The 16,764-nt window shown below is 35.9% G+C and overlaps 1 protein-coding gene across 3 annotated transcripts; it reads left to right on the top strand.

Moving 5' to 3' along the window:
• Nucleotides 1-822: 822 nt before the first annotated feature.
• LOC113297891 (neurochondrin-like) lies at nucleotides 823-14,508 on the top strand. Of its 3 annotated transcripts, none has more exons than XM_026546464.1 (19): nucleotides 823-946; nucleotides 1,067-1,126; nucleotides 1,419-1,602; nucleotides 1,706-1,868; nucleotides 2,400-2,536; nucleotides 2,934-3,037; nucleotides 3,120-3,215; nucleotides 4,641-4,734; nucleotides 4,844-4,970; nucleotides 5,055-5,248; nucleotides 5,835-5,938; nucleotides 6,019-6,074; nucleotides 6,752-6,841; nucleotides 6,954-7,053; nucleotides 7,752-7,853; nucleotides 7,973-8,045; nucleotides 8,277-8,440; nucleotides 8,944-8,998; nucleotides 14,248-14,508. In XM_026546464.1, the coding sequence occupies exons 2-19, from the start codon at nucleotides 1,124-1,126 to the stop codon at nucleotides 14,310-14,312; spliced, it is 1,911 nt and encodes a 636-aa protein (XP_026402249.1). In that variant the 5' UTR covers nucleotides 823-946; nucleotides 1,067-1,123; the 3' UTR covers nucleotides 14,313-14,508. The 3 variants fall into 3 exon arrangements, with proteins under 3 accessions (XP_026402249.1, XP_026402246.1, XP_026402247.1); XM_026546461.1 differs by having other exon boundaries at nucleotides 847-946; nucleotides 1,071-1,126; nucleotides 14,248-14,491; XM_026546462.1 differs by having other exon boundaries at nucleotides 859-946; nucleotides 1,076-1,126; nucleotides 14,248-14,491.
• Nucleotides 14,509-16,764: the final 2,256 nt, after the last annotated feature.

The raw sequence follows: 16,764 nt of genomic DNA, 5'->3' as shown, positions 1-16,764 counted from the left end.
ATCTGGTTAAGGGATACTTTTGATTCAATAGCAATTTTTCCAAAATGACCCTTCAATTAAAACTAATAAAAACAGATGAGGAATAAGCAAACTGATCCTAGTGATGGTAATCAACATCTCAATCAACCTCAACTTCATCCTCAACTCATTCCACCGATTCAATCAATTGAAGAATGAATTTTTGAAACTCCTCAACAACAACCCATGGTGTATGTAAGGTAATAATCGAACAAACCCATCTTTTTGTACTCGTTTTTGTGCTTAAATCGAATGAAATCAAAGTAAAATTAGGATTTTATTTACTTTCTGCTAGTGTTACGCCTGAGTACGGTACTAGATTTTTCAATCGTAATTTAGTTTTTGAAGAACTTACGCCTAGGTTTAGTTCAATTCAAGCGTAAACTTTGATTTACATGTTGTTCACGTCTAGGTTTAGTTGATTTCCAGGCGTAATTCCAATTTACGCCTAGGTTTAGTTGATATCCAGGCGTAATTCCAATTTTACGCCTAGGTTTAGTTGATTTCCAGGAGTAATTCCAATTTTACGTTTAGGTTTAGTTGATTTTCAGGCGTAATTCCAATTTTACGCCTAGATTTAGTTGATTTCCAAGTGTAATTCCAATTTTACGCCTAGGTTTGCTATATGTCCAACCTAGGCTTAATTAATTAAACTAAATTAAAATTAGCCAAACAAGAATTGTTTGGTCATCACAATATTATATAAGATAAGGGGTTTTTGATATTACTTATGGATGACCCGTTTTTGTCTTATTAGGTGACGCCCCAATAACAGTCTTCATTTTATTGTGTGATAAGGATATTTGTATAGGGCATCAAAAATAGGGACAAATATTCGATTACCACGGCAAAAAACCTCGAACTTAAACCCCAATTGTTGTGCGCTGAAGACTCTCTCCTGAGGCAAGCACTAATCGAACGGAGACAGGTAAACCAATTTGCTTGCTAATGTTCGAATGAAATTTCAAGATGAAAACCCTAATTACTTACTTACTCGTTCATGAGCTGATGAATTCTTCTGTTGCTTTGTGGCTGATTGATCGATAAGAAAGTGAAGACAAGAGTTTTTTCTTTACATCTCGTGCTCGCTGTGGGAAACTTAAGCATGGTATGTGATTACTTCTTCTTCGTTAGTATCTTTGGTTTCTCAATAGTTATATAACAAGTCTGTAAGAATCTTATTTTATTTTTATTTTTTTTATGAAATCAAACTTTTCTACTTACATCCAAGTCAAATTTATATTTATTGAAGCCTAGAGCTGTGAAATTTAGCTGATCAGATATTAACTAATGACCGGTCAGACTGGTTATCTTTCTCTTGAACACAAGTATAAAGAAAAAAAACTAGTTTCTAGTTTATTTTCTGGAGAAAACTTACTTTGATTTGTTTCCATATCCAGAATTCAAAAGAACAAGCTCCAGCCTTGGAAGATTGCTTGAAACTTTTGAAAGGTGAAAGAGATGAACAAAGGCTAGCTGGTCTTCTTCTAGCCACTAAATTCTGTACCGGAGATGACCACACCTCAATTCGTAGGATTTATGATGCTGTTGGAGATCGGTTTCTTGATAGGCTTTTGATGAGTGGTACCTTTTTTCAAGTTTGGTTTTTGTCTAGAAAATTGTTTTTTTTTTTTTTTTCATTTCTATTTCTTGCATTTTCCAACTGTTTGCATCTTTTATTTCTAAGGGACGGGGAAAGCTACAGCTGGGGTTAAGGAAGTTGATAATCAAGATGCATACTTACAGCTTTCGGTTACTATTCTTGCTGCAATCTGCCGTGTCGCCGAGATTGCTTCGTCGATATATATGATCTCAAAGGTTCCAGTTATCCTTGAAATATTATCGAAAGGGTAATTTCTCTTGTCAGACTTACTCCTGTGGTGAACTGTGATTTTGAAAAATCTTTGTTTTGTTTTCTGATGTTCATTGTTAGGGTTTTGGATCAAAATTTGATCCCTGGTCTGATTCCCTTGCAAATTACTCCGCTTATTTCTAATTCTTTGAAATGGAATACGACAAAAGAGAGGTTCGTAACTTTAGATCCTACAGAGGCTGTTGAAGAGGAACGGTTTAAAGAATTCCGACAAAGTGTTGTTAGAATTAAATTTACAAGTTGACTAAGTGATTTATTTCTCTTTGATCTTATGGACTAATTTGTAGGCATCATTATGGGAGTGAGATCCAATAGTGTGGCTGATGTGTACAAATATATTTGTAAAGAACCGACATCATACATGGCTAAGGAACCATTGAGTAACTAGGGAAGCAAATGTTATAGGTTTAGTCTGTGTATTGCCAGATTATTCTTTGATTATTAATAGCAGATATTTCGCTCATTCTTTTTAATGTAACACTAACCATATAATGTATGATGCATGCAGAGTGGGACCTACTATATACGATGAATGCTATGAATTCTTGTTTCTAGTTTCAACTGCTTCTGAAGGGGGTCTTACTAAACTCTACGACTCTGGGTGCATCAATGTACTTGCTTCTAGCATGTATTCCTTGCCAAACGGTAATTCCCCAACTTAAATAATTCATTAATTTAAAACACTTTTATTTCTAAATACTCAGATGCTTGGGGACTCTAGATATAATTTTCACTATATTGATACATGGCTGTTCAGAAAAAGCCTTTGTTGACTTCTCTACCTTTAACAATTTACAATTGTTAAGCTGGCCTTGCGGTTCAACTCTGACCCTGACTAGATTGCTGGTATGGTCGAGAAACAAATAACTAGTCAGAGTTAAGGTTGATCATCAAATGACATGTCAACCTTGCGAGGGTTGAATTGAACTAACCCATTGGCAGGTGGAAATAGAGTAATTACGTGCTACTCTCATTTTTTTGACGAATATGAAGTTTGAAAAGGCGTCATATGAAACGCTTCACTGTTGAAAATTATGTGCAGGTTCTCATTCATTTGAGCTTGCTCTGAGAGTTCTGCAACTGGTGCTGACAAAGCTCCCTCTAGAAACTATCTGTACGAAATATCCTTCCGAGCTTACGTGCATGGTTAGTACCTATATTATTTTACGTGGGTTCTGCAGTTGCTTTTTAGGTTCGAGAATTCTTAAGTTTGTTCCTATCATTACAGGTGGCCGTGATAGCTAAACAGTTCGCTTTATTGCATAACGCCCTCAAGTTTGAAGTGCTTCACCTACTGACCGTCATTCTGTCCTCGAACTATGCTGTATGTGACTAGCCTATCTTATCAATTACAGAAAATATGTGATGCACCTTATACACATTTGTAAAAAATGAGCAGTAGCATGTTCTTGTTTTACATTTTCATCTATTAGTTAAAGCTAGTTTGAGCATCTAATAACTTCCACATCTATTTTCTCCTCTCTTAGTAATGGGCCTGTTGGAGTCCAAGTTTAAATGAGTAAGAAAAGAAAAATGAAGCTCTTAATATACTGGAAATAACCAATTAGAACTTTGAATCTCTGGTGATGGACTTCATAGGATTTTGGGAACATTAAACATCTTGTTACAAGCAAATGGTAAAAATAAAAGCTGTACTAAACAGATGAGAATTTTTGATCTCCTCTAGAGTCTAGGCTGCCCCTCCCTCCCTCTCACACATCTTAGCCTATGTTCTCCGATTCCAAAATCAAATGAAGGATACTGAAGTGAACGCTAGATGAAGGTCTTCTGCTGGTTATAAGATTGACTGTCAAAAGGCTTGCATGAGATTAATACAGAAATGAAAAGGTCAATGATAGTACTGGAGTCAGTATTGGGGTCCCGGTGGTGCTGATTTAGTGTTTCAATTAGTAATGTAGTGTGAAAAGGTGCATGATCTTGTGTTTGTTAAACCAAATATAGGTAAGCTAGTCCCTAGGTTAGATGGTTCAACGTTATTTCATGTTGAGCATGTTGCTTACATCGCCTTTAGTGAATATATTTTCCGTAATGAATGCTATTGAATACACTAAAGTCTAAACCCCTTCAAATCGCTCTTCCGATACTTATCCATTTAGAATTCATTCGCGTACCATTTCTCCAAAATTGAAGTGTTCTATTTTGCTTTAAGTTGCCAGGTAGCATATGATGTTCCCGTCAAGCCGTCAGTTTTCTTTTCTCTTCAGGTTTTTCGTTTTGTATTATTATAGATTCTGACTTGTGAACATTCTATATATTTGCTAATTGCTGAATTGTTTTTAAGGTCAAGAAGATTTTGAAGAACTATGCTGTATTGAAATTTGAGAACTAAATAAAAAAACAAATTCCTTCATTTGATTAGAACTAATGTTGCTGGTACTACGTATACCTGTATCAGTACTATTCTGCTATCTAGTGCATTTGATTATTACCGAAATTCACAATTAAATCTAACACCCAAGTAGAGTCTTATAAGTATATAAGTCTACTGTACAGAAACTGTTAGGCTGGTGTACCACCACACAGGGGAACTTGTCTTGCGTATCAGAACATATCAGGTTGCAGGTTACACTGTTTCTAATAATTTCTCCAAATTGGATTTTTTTTTCCTTTTTCGTCAGCATGTTATCCACTATATTTTCATTTGATTGCTCGTGTAGTGTGTTTATGCTAGCACCGTTTTTATGATGCAATTTTTGAATTGCTTATGGTGTTTTTTCTAAACATCCAGGTGCCAGTGCACAATTCTCTTCGTTTGATGTTAAACAATAGCTGGACTACCTATATGCGTGTTGGTATTGTTGCAGTCTTACAGAATCGCGTTGGTGTGTCTGATGTTTGGATTGCTTTCCCTTTGCACATGACTCTACTTATTATCTTGATTGCATAAATAACCTTAAATTTGTTTCTATTTTTGTGCCACCAAATCTACAGTGTCAGCTGAAAAGCTTCAGGCTCTTATTTTGGCTGAGTCTATAATATCTATTGTTGGAGAAAATTGGTTGATTGATCAGAAGCAATTACCCAATGACAGGGAAATTGAGCCTATTCCAGCTGATAGGTAAAACTATGAATACATTGCAAATGACTCTCTTTAACTTATCTGTATATTAATGTGGTTTGATTTTTTGTCAACGTTTATCAGATGTCTATTGCTTGTCCTGGAATCATCTAGGGTTGAAGTTGCTGTTCTTCTTAATGAGATTGCCTACATGAAATATGAAGAGAATCAATCAATAAGAGGGGAGGTTATTAGTTTGAAGCATCGGAACCTTGCTGTTGCATTTTCGTTAATAGAGAAAACTATCAAACTGATATCTGGTGTATGTGGCAATGAAGGTATAATTAATTTAATTACGTAACTTAAAAGTATTTGTGGCTATAGCATGATACTATGTTTAACATTTCAGCTTGAGTTTTGCATTAGCTATGATGTTCCTCGAAATTAGTCCAATAATCTTGTGATTTATCACTACATAGGCTGTAATGCCGCATCAAATGGTTCAACAACTGCAAGTCTCCAGCCACTCTGTTTTACCATATTTTCTTACTTATCAAAAACATGTTGTAGGGTCCCAGATACAGATGATCCAAGACCATCCTAGACTTTCTCACGATATGAGCACCTGAGTGATTTGCAGACCCCTATTTTCTAGTTCACCTTAAAACCATCTTTTGTGAGTTAGAGGTTTTAGATTGGGGTGTTCTCTCTTGTGGATGTACAGCATGAGTATATGTTGACTTATTGTAAAATCATGTCTCATTCCTTTGTTCCATCTTTTCTATGTCTCCTTTAATATGTATATTTGAGAATACTAATACAAGGCCAATTATCTCATCAAAAATTGTCTACCAATTGTGGCTTACAATTGTCCACGTCTTATGCCTTGTGCCTTACAGAACCTTTTAATTTATCTTTTTGCAGAAGCAAATGCAGGGAGCCCTATCAGTGAACGTACCTTGGCAAAGGTCTTTGCTGGGCTGACTGAGACAATTGGTGTGGTTTTGGAATTTCTACAAGATGCAAAGGTAATTATTTTTTATATTTGTTTTTAGGTTAAAAATATTGCAACTTGGCAAATTCTTGATTTACCATAATTATATTGAAGGATCATGGACAAAGGAAAGGAGACGATCTTCTTGCATCAGTAAGAGTTATTGGAAGGTATGCAAATTTGATCATCTCCTAGGGAACTGCTTTATACTGGTCTACCTGTACATTTTTTTATGTCACAACGGATAACTTTAGTTTATGTCACAACGGATAACTTTAGTTACATTTGTTGCGTCTAGTTTTTCTTATCTATTTTATTGCATTATGCTTTTTTTTATGTCAACAATACCGTCTCAAGCATCATCCCGAGTTATATACATGCAAATTGTTTTTTCTTTGTAACACTTGCTTTAAAAGGGTGGTGGATAGATTTATGTGTGTCTGCATGGATATATTCGTACTAATTCTGGTTGAGGTGCATGTACTCGTACATCTCGTCATCTCATCAAGAAAAATTGCACAGCAGTTTTTCTTCATTTTTAGGTTCCAGCACCTAATTGGTGTTTCCCAGCTTTCGTTTTCTTGTATTTCACATGAATATATTCTTGGTTATTCTACTCATGGCTGATATTGTATTCTTCTACTCTGTTTTGAGTGACGTTCTTTGTTTTGTTGGCTTCTCCAACCTAGTTATCACACATGAGTAGTAAAAATAATCTTATGCTGTCTGAGTTGGGAAGTAGTAAAATGGGCAGTGATATTACTTTCTGCAAAGGTTTCTCATTGGCCTTCTTCCCAGAATTCTGAATTTCATGTTGAAAAACATTCTTCCATAAACATTGTTGCAGCTATTTGGCGGAAACACCCTTTGCCTGCAAGGAGAAGATTGACGATCTTTTGGAGTACATGCTCTCAGTTGAGGGTGAAGATGAACCAAGGTTTCTGACAAACCCATCATTTACTGATGTAGTTTGCTTGATCTTTGACAGTTTTACCAGCTTACATATATATAGACTACTGATTGCTTGAATTTTGGTCATGAATTGACAGCCCTTTCTTCTCTACATGCTTTTTGCTTCCAATGCTGTGCCAAGTAACAGTGAAGATTGAAGGATGTAAGATGTTGGCATCATTTGGAGGACATAATTCTGTAAGTCTATTTAGTTGGTTTCATGATTTAAGGTTCTGATTTCTTTTACATCCAAACGCATACACTGTTGCATCCTGGTACTATCAACTTAAAATGAAAAGCTTGTTGGCACCACCATCTATGTATTTGTCCTACTACCTGTGCATATCCATTCTCCTGGCAGTTAAATATTCTGTCAATTAATTCTTTTTCATGCTAGATCATCCTGTTCTGTTATCTGGACCAGCTTTGCCTTGTCAAATCTTCAGTATAGTGGTATACCTATCTGTTAAGTGCCTACAGCGAGCATTATCTTTGTAACCACTTAAAGTGAAATTCTGGTGAGAATAACCTGCATTAATGGTAAACTGGCCATGGATTTGACTCGGGTGGGCTCTTAACCTCTAAAAGATTTAGTTACATGGCCCTTATTGTCGAGTTTGTGGTAGAGAAGAAACCCTTTATTGTTATCCTTATTAAGCTACTTTAGATAATGGGTTTTCTTTTTTCAGAAGAAAACATTTAAGTTGAAAGTTATCTATTGTCTTGTATATAAGGTATTGGAATATAGTCGGTGCCTGTAAGTGAACCTCATACTTACTGTTCTTTTAATGAAAAAAACGGACCACAGCGGCTCTATCTATCGGTTTCTTCACTTTTGTTGTTTATAGATATAAATATTATTAGTTTTGCTTTTTAATATTACTTTGAGTTTACAGGTTATGGAGTGCCTTGTCAAATTGATTGGCCTTAACAGTATGGGTATGGATAGCAGTACCATATTCATGGCTTGTGATACCATGATGAACCTTCTTCTAAGGGTAAAGTATCACTGATAGTTGTTGCACTCGAAGCATGTAACTTCTTTTATTCTTTTACTTTTTATCGTTTTTTTTCTTCTTCGTAATGCATTCATATATTCTTCTTCTTGTCTAACTAGAGAGAAGATATCCGAGTTCAATTTGATGGCTCTATTCAAATTCATCTCTTAACAGCATTGGCATCTTGGGCAGGTAGTTTTACCTGTCATATTTTGTGTCTTGTCTCCAAGAGTGATGTATAAGTAGAGTATAAAGTGACCTCCATCTTTTATCTACTGTGCTGGGGCCTACATGGAAATGTCACACATATTATACAGTGTGTCGTTGAAATTGTATTCTGATTGATGTGTTGGTTCCAGAAAGTCAGAGTGTCTTAGAAGCATGTCACTGTTCTAATTGAAACTTTTCCTCCTGTTGTTTCAGAGAATATAAATGATCAATCTATCATCATGATGGCTTCAACCCTCTGCTCTCTCATCTTTGACTCAACATCTGAGGAAGCTCTTGTGAATCATCCTAATGTTGGCCATATCATTCTTAATAAACTGTCTCAGCTTATTATGAGAAGTTTGGCAACATACGGGCAGGTAAATTTGGCAATTTTTCTTTCATAATGGTTAATAATCTATGCTGGCATTGTCCAAAGGTTCAAAATAGGCTGCAAAATCCAACTCTTTTGACTGTTAGATAATTTATACAAGGATAGATTTTTGTGCAATGTTTGTACTAGCTGTGTGGTGGTTTGTTTATAGATTTCCTCAGGCCCAAATTGATGTTTGTAGAATGGCATTTGGAAAAAAAGATTCCCATGCCATGTGTCTCATTCTCACCAAAAATGGTATTGTTCCAAAACATCATGATCGAATAGTTCTGCCTAATTAGGGACCGTCAACGAAGTTACTAGGTTAGATGCTTAGAGCATGGATCAACTATCAATAATCACCAGCACCAAGTCTATGTTCTCTTTAGTCACCTACTCTCCTATGCTGTTCCCTACTCATGACAGCTTCCATATTCCCCATCTGTGTTCCCCTAAAATGGGTTCCTTCTTTCAACCACTTCTTTTACCTGCTCCACTAAATTTATGCAGGATATGTTTGATAATGGTAAAGCAGATGTCGATCTTCACCAGATTATTAGCAGAGGTATGTATACGTATTTGTTATCTAGTTTGTATTTATATTTAGTTCTGTTCTTTTTATTTAAATTACTAATCAGCAATGTTCATCTTCTAGAGGCCTTGTTTTGCAGTTTGACCCATTTTAGAGTGACTTTCTTTACTAAAAATATGCTGCACCCACCTTTCAAAGTCTTGAAATATGTTATTAACATGTTTGAGAGGTCGTGCATCCCCACTACTTGTTGTGCCGAGAGGTTCATATTGTTCGTCAAGGCATTTCAGGATCCGGCATCAGAAACAAAAACTAAACATTCAACGGAAGCTAATGCACATAGAACACATAAGACACGGAGATTTACGTGGTTCGGCAATGGCCTACGTCCATGGGCAGCAAAAATTCATTTTATTCATATATCAGAGAATACACAATGCACATGACATTCAACACCCGTTCTTCTTCTTCACATTCTCAACTCACCTTCAAATCTCCCCCAACTCTCCCAGTCCCAAAGCCATGAGAGGATCTACATCTTGCTAATGGAGAGATTACTTCTCTTCTTTGTGAGGAGATGTCTACAACCTAAGGGTTTAGACAAGATTTATGTAGATGATGTAGATGCCTATAACCTAGAGGTTATGCCTTTATTTATAGGCTTACAGTACTTCAATTAGGAAACCAAGCTTTACTCTAATTTAGGTTTAGGAAACATAAACTAACTAAGATAGGAACCCTTGTTTAGAATCAAGTCTAAACATAATTCTAAAAATCAGTCAAAACTGATTTAAGAAATCACACTGATGTTTCCTAAAATCGAACCAATATCCAACAATTCTCCACCTTGGCAAGATTTTTAGGACAACTTCAACTTCACCATTCTCTGATTTCTCCACCTTGGCATGAAATCTCGACATTCACCTTCCACGCCTTCATACTCTACTGCCTTCAATCACCCAAAGGGGCCAATCATCCGTAGATGCTTCAATTCCACTAAAGGACTTCAATACTTCACTCACCCATAGGTGCCAATCATCCGAAGATGTTTCAATCCCTCAAAGGGCTTCAGTTCTCCAATCATCTAATGATGTTGTCATACTTCGATCATCCCAAGATGCTACAATGGTACAATTTCCAAAACCTTTGTGTAAGATTCGAATGTGTCAACTGACACCCACACACCGTATGGTGTTTCAAATTCCTTTTAAGGATGCAATGTGCTTCAATATGTGCTTCACAAATTCAATCCCATAGTAGGGCTGCAACCGTGTCTTAGAAAAGACACCAACATACTAATGCACCTAAAGATACTGCAAACGCAAGTCATTGATTTAGTTCAAGATGGCCAATCCTAAACATCACCAATTCTTTCGTGACTTTGCTGATTTCTCATCAATTCCAGTTATCTATGAATTCCTGACGCGTCTTCGACTTCATAGATTTTCACATGCACATATTCTTCAAACTTGCAAGATATACTTCTTTGCATATTTGCTTCAACTCGTAGGATATAGTCTTTGACTTTAACTCACCACTTCACTTGTCAAATTTGAGCTCTTCCTCCATCCTACTTCTTCAAATTCCAACACTTCGTCTTTCAATGCGGAGTTCAATATTTCATCACATGCAAATGTATGGTGTACCCTCATACCTACGAAGTTTTCTTCGAAAGATGAAATAATTCATACCTTACAGTAAGTTCCCAAACATCTGTGTGAACACATTCTAGTATTCCATATGTGGTGATATTCATGATAGTTTCTTATCTTCAACAAACTAGAACTTTTTACTCCAACTCCAAGCTTGATTCTTTCTCCACCTTTACACAATGTTTGCAAAATCCTAAATTGCATGATTCTGCGTTCTACAACTCCATGCCTTACTTGCATGATTTAATCTTCAAATGTATTAGATTCCGCATTATCTATCACTTCGACTTCCATACTCAACAATACAGATTTCCGTTCTCCAATCCTTTCATCAGTTCATCTGCATTGGAAATAACTTCTTGAAAAGAAAAACTCCACTGTTTAAACAATTTTAAACCCCACGGAGTTAAATGGATCCAATCGATTTCTGAATCTTCTTCAAACTTCGGTACACACCGAACAACTTCAAACTCCTCGAGTTGCACCTAGGTACTTCAAACGAATGTTTAACATCTTCAACTTCAAACTCCAACTCCTAGAAGTCAGAAACCATTCCCTAGAGGATGCACATGATATGCAAACATTCAAACACTCGAGAACTTCCACATATTCTTCATCATCATTAGATCATGTTCCAACACTCACGTCTGAACTTGAAACTTCTTTCATGTTTTCCAATGCTTTTTCTTATGACCAAAAAGCAATTCAATTCAATTGACATACCACATTCTTCAAATAGCTTGTGATTTCTTCACTTAACTATATACTTCACATGTGGTATTGTACCTTACAATTGTGAAGTGCTACCATGTACTTTGTTCCTTGCGACCGAGTTTTCACCTCAAAAACGGAACATATCCATATGACCAATCTGTTTTTTCACCACGGTCTTGCACTTTTCAACTTGATGACTTCAAAAGGTAAACACCTTAATTCTTCGCCAAATATCATCCAAAAATAAAGGTAACAAACCACCTAGCTCCTCTTTAAAAAAAAACTGTAAATCAAAGAGGTGCCTTCAAACATCCGAGTGGATGATTCAAAACGTACCATATTTGTAGTGTTCAACGGTACGAAAATCTTTACTCCTACATTGTTGTGTAAACAATAAAAGCTTGCAGAAATTCAACGCTCATAAGCTTGCTCTTCAAGTAAGTTGCACACTCAACACATTCAAATAAACCTTTCTTCGATCATATGCCCAAGGTGCATATGCCAAAGATTGTGTCAACTTCATCTTCAATCGCTTCTCTTCAAAACAGAACAAGAAACTACAGCTCCACCACACTCAATATCTCCATATAGGAAATCCGATTACCCCGTCTTCAATCGATCATTAACAATGCAATATGCTGCCACCAGCTTCAAGCACTTCTTCGTGTCAAACTCTTCAACCAGAATTTATCAACCTCCCGCTAGTGCTCTCATAACACTAAGATATTCAAATGGTCGACAATTCTCACAAGGAACCTACAAATAGGTTTCCGCAATCCTCACTATATCATGCAACCGAGGCAAACTTGAGTTTAACTTCTTCTTCAATTCCTTCGACTACGTCTAGGACAACATGATAGAACTAATGACAACCGGTAACATTCAAAATCGTTCCTCCTGGTACTTCGTACAATTCTAAGGATCATGATGAAATTCGATTTTGCATTTTTACCTCTTTCAACGTACAAACCATTCAACTTGTACTTCAAACACAACACTTTTGTTTCCTTGCAACTTGGCTTGCAAAACAAGCACATTCAAACGGAAAACCAACAAGGTATTCCTAAATAATCCACAAAAGTCTCAAACAAGCGAGGTAAAAACCAAAAACAACCAAACACCTTTCTCAAACTAGTTAATAAGGTTATGGAATTACGTACTAGAAGCTATGCAAAATAGCTAGGGTTTATGTCTCAAGAAGTATACCAACGTCAAATCCTCCCTTCAAGTAGAGCTTCAACTTCAAAAGTGTATCAATCAATGGATGTGAAACACTTGAAATACATTCGCCAATGAATAATTGATACTTCAAACGGTGCTTGTCAAATCAGAAAATCCACCTCTTCAACTTGATGCAATTCAAACGACCTTGTCTCCAAGATTCTTCACATGAGGCTACACAATGATTTTCTGAATTCCAAAGTACCTGTGATTTCAAACCAGACATAACTTGATTTTGCAACATGCCTATTGATGCATCTTATTCTAGGCTTTTACTTCAATCTATAAATATGCCTTTTTCAACAAATCCACTGCTAATTCAATACACCACGTTTTCTGACGGAACTGTTACAACCTTGCACCATAGTTCTAAAACTGTCACCAACCTATCACGATTCTTCACCACAAATTTCAGTCAAAAAACGTCACCTTGTCTTTGTTGTCTTTGTGTTGTTCTTCAAATTTGACATCTTATTTGATATCGTCACATATCGTTTCTGACCCAATTTAAACGAGCAAACCCTAGATTTCAAGAACCTAGACCTAAGCTCTGATACCAGTTAGTTGTGCGGAGAGGTTCATATTGTTCCGCAAGGCATTCTAGGATCCGGCATCAGAAACGAAAACTAAACATTCAACGGAAGCTAATGCACATAGAACACATAAGACACGGAGATTTACGTGGTTCGGCAATGGCCTACGTCCATGGGCAGCAAAAATTCATTTTATTCATATATCAGAGAATACATAATGCACATGACATTCAACACCCGTTCTTCTTCTTCACATTCTCAACTCACCTTCAAATCTCCCCCAACTCTCCCAGTCCCAAAGCCATGAGAGGATCTACGTCTTGCTAATGGAGAGATTACTTCTCTTCTTTGTGAGGAGATGTCTACAACCTAAGGGTTTAGACAAGATTTAAGTAGATGATGTAGATGTCTATAACCTAAAGGTTATGTCTTTATTTATAGGTTTACAATACTTCGATTAGGAAACCAAGCTTTACTCTAATTTAGGAAACATAAACTAACTAAGATAGGAAGCCCTTGTATAGAATCAAGTCTAAACATAATTCTAAAAATCAGTCAAAACTGATTTAAGAAATCACACTGATGTTTCCTAAAATCGAGCCAATATCCAACACTACTTTCTGAGTCAATATATCTCCCCTAGTTAACTGTAAAGTTGCCAAAGTAAGCTGAGGCAAAATGGCCGAACTTTCAAGTTCTCCTAGCATTTTTCTGTTTTCAATTTCACATGAAGGGACTTACAGGAAGGCAAATTAAGAGTTCAATGTTGAGACTTAGTTTCGTATTCTGTATTCTAAAAGTATTACCCATACGACTTCTTTTTATGATATTAAATTTTCTTTGTTTTTACAGTTGGTCAATAAGAAGTTTGGCATGGTTTGTTTTACGTTATGGAGATAATAACGTCACATTTTCTTGCTAATCAATGATGATAGGTAGTAGTCTAAGAGCCTATGTAAAGTCAAGAGTCGTCCGTCACCATAAAGTTTCATGCATGTGTACTGAACCTTTCTTCTTTCCCTATTAAATATGAATGGTTGCCCATACTTACATGATGAGTGCTACAACCTACAACTGATGCACCCACTATCTTTCAACAAGTGAGCCATCATAATTTGTTCCGAGTTTATGTAGTTTATAAGTTTACTTCAATTTTGTGCAGGGTATGCTGGTTGGGCTGATCGATTTCCAGAAATTAAGAAAACTCTCCAGCTGATGAAACAGTAGTTATAAATGGCTTTGCACTTAACTATGTGTCTGTTTGAGATGATGATCTCAAACTCTGTACCAGCTGCTATTATGTAAATATAACGTTTGCTTCATGGTCCAGATATAATTCCTGAAGTATCCTGTATTTGCAACTTTTGTGGAGGGTTTTTCACCATAATTGAGTGCTAAGAAATGTTTCATTTTTTTTTTTGCATGGCAGAAGAAGAATTCAGAAACATGAAATCAATTATAGGCTTTGTTTCATATCCAAGAAAGCCACTATATATCTTGCCAATGCACCCTCATTCCATGTTTTAGGGTTGTTGTTAGGGCTGCATGGCTCTGATTTCTGTCTCCACTGTGGCAATGGTCAAGGGTACTTAAACCCCCGCCAAAAGCATATGGGTGGAGCTGAGTCGTTCAGACAGACTTTAGATATTACTAGTTTGCATGGGTTTCACCTATTATCACCCATATTTTTCCAATTTACCACTCACATTAATTGCCACCCCTTCTTATTCTATTCAGGAATCACTGGTTAATCCAGTTGGGAGGATTCGTTTAACGATGGATCCACCCATCAACTTATCCTACTCGCTGGTCTAAACACGCGCGGAAGTTATAAAGTCTATTTTCTAAATGTCTAAAACACCCTTTTAAATCGGATCTAATTTTATCTTATCATTTCCATTCTTCACCGGTTAAAGAGCTCTGGCGATGGCGATATCAGAAAAGCCCAGAGAATTCTCTACAAACTGTAACTAGAGGAGACGATAATGGTGAATCGTCATTATTTCATCTCCACTGAATTTCGATTTCAAGTTCGAATGATTTGGGTAAGTAAGGTGATTTAGTTTATGTTTTTTTTCTTCAGTGTCTTCATCTGATGGTTTTTTTAGGGTTCGTTTGGGTATCATTAATCCGAGATCCAAATCTCTTGATTCCACAAGAATAACAAGCTTTGTTGCCACAAATTCAACCTTCATTTTTCAAGTTAGGGTTTATTTTGATTTTTTTTGGTTGCTTTGTTTCCTAATTTATTATGTTAAAATTGAAGCATTCAGTATATTTTGTTATGGAATTCGAGTTACTCGACCGGAAATCAGAATTATATAATAGTTTATACGTTTTTGTATTGGGGATTATGTTGTTGGTATGGTGTTTTAATAAATATGGTTATTCTGGTGTATGAATTCAATGGTGGAGTTGCTATACGGATTACATGAGATGTGATAACATAGAATTGAATTTTTCAAGGTATGAATTTTGATATTGGAAATGAAATTATTAGTGGGTGACATGTTAGTAGTTATAATTCAGAAATCTTTGTATTTTGATCCACTTGAGCTTTTTGTATTAATTTCTCCTTTAATGTTGAACGATTAGTTCATCTTTTCTGTTTGTACTGTCTTTTATCCATGACTTGACGGTAAAAGTAATGAATGATTTGAGTACATTTTCGATGAATATTTTTTTTGATGTTAAACGTACATTCGGTGACACACTCGAACATATAGTATCTCTTCCCTGGTCTTTGGTCATGCAAAAAGATTATGGATTGTTCTTTTTTTGTATTTTAAAGATGGACGTCGATTAGTGTCACATGTATGTTTAATGGATCCCAACATTTGAACGGGGTTTTTGTACCACAAGTTTGGTCACCTTGGGTTTTTATGACTAATTCTGATTGCTGAATGGATTATATTGTTATGCACTGACTTCTAACTTCTGACAGTATATATCCATTAATACATATTGATATGTACATATTTACTAGTACATATAGATATGCACTGACTTCTGATAGTATAAATCCATCAGTACATACAGGTACATATCCGTCAGTACATAAAGATATGTACTATTGATAATATTATATCCACAACACCTCAAAGAAGAGTCTTAACTGATTGGTAGCCCAAATCTAAGGTTAAAGTTCTCTTTTTATTCTGCTAACCAGTGGTAATTGTTTGTCTTGGTCTTGGAATTGTTTATAGTTGAAATAGAAAATAGCTGATAAAATTATCTTCTATTGAAATTATATAAAAAAAACAAGTACATTAATTAATTGTATGTTGATTTATCTACTTGTTGGATGCCTTTTTTCTTAGAGTTGTTGGAGTTGGATCTAGCACTCCATTAGGTTTTATCTTTCGCCTTTTATACTTGCTTGGTTTTGTCAGGGATATGTTGCATGAAACTTGTTCTTGTGGCATTTAAATTGCATAAATGGAAGGCAATTAAGAAATTGGCAACTTATACAAATATTTGTTTCGGATTTAATGAGATTTTCTCTCTGTCTACTTATTTGGATTAGGAAGTGGAGGCTTTTTTATTGAAGGCGAATCAGTCACCATCTGAGTCGACGCAAAAGACCATCTTTTTCAAGCTATACTTGAGCTGATTGTGGCATCATATAAAAGGTTTTTTGATACGTCAGATCGTTCCTACTCTAAGAGGGCCTCAATAG

The sequence above is a fragment of the Papaver somniferum genome, chromosome 7 (genome assembly GCF_003573695.1).
Source record: "Papaver somniferum cultivar HN1 chromosome 7, ASM357369v1, whole genome shotgun sequence".
Classification (NCBI taxonomy): domain Eukaryota; kingdom Viridiplantae; phylum Streptophyta; class Magnoliopsida; order Ranunculales; family Papaveraceae; genus Papaver; species Papaver somniferum.
Note: the sequence above shows the minus strand (reverse complement) of the source record. Positions and strands in the feature narration are given on the sequence as shown.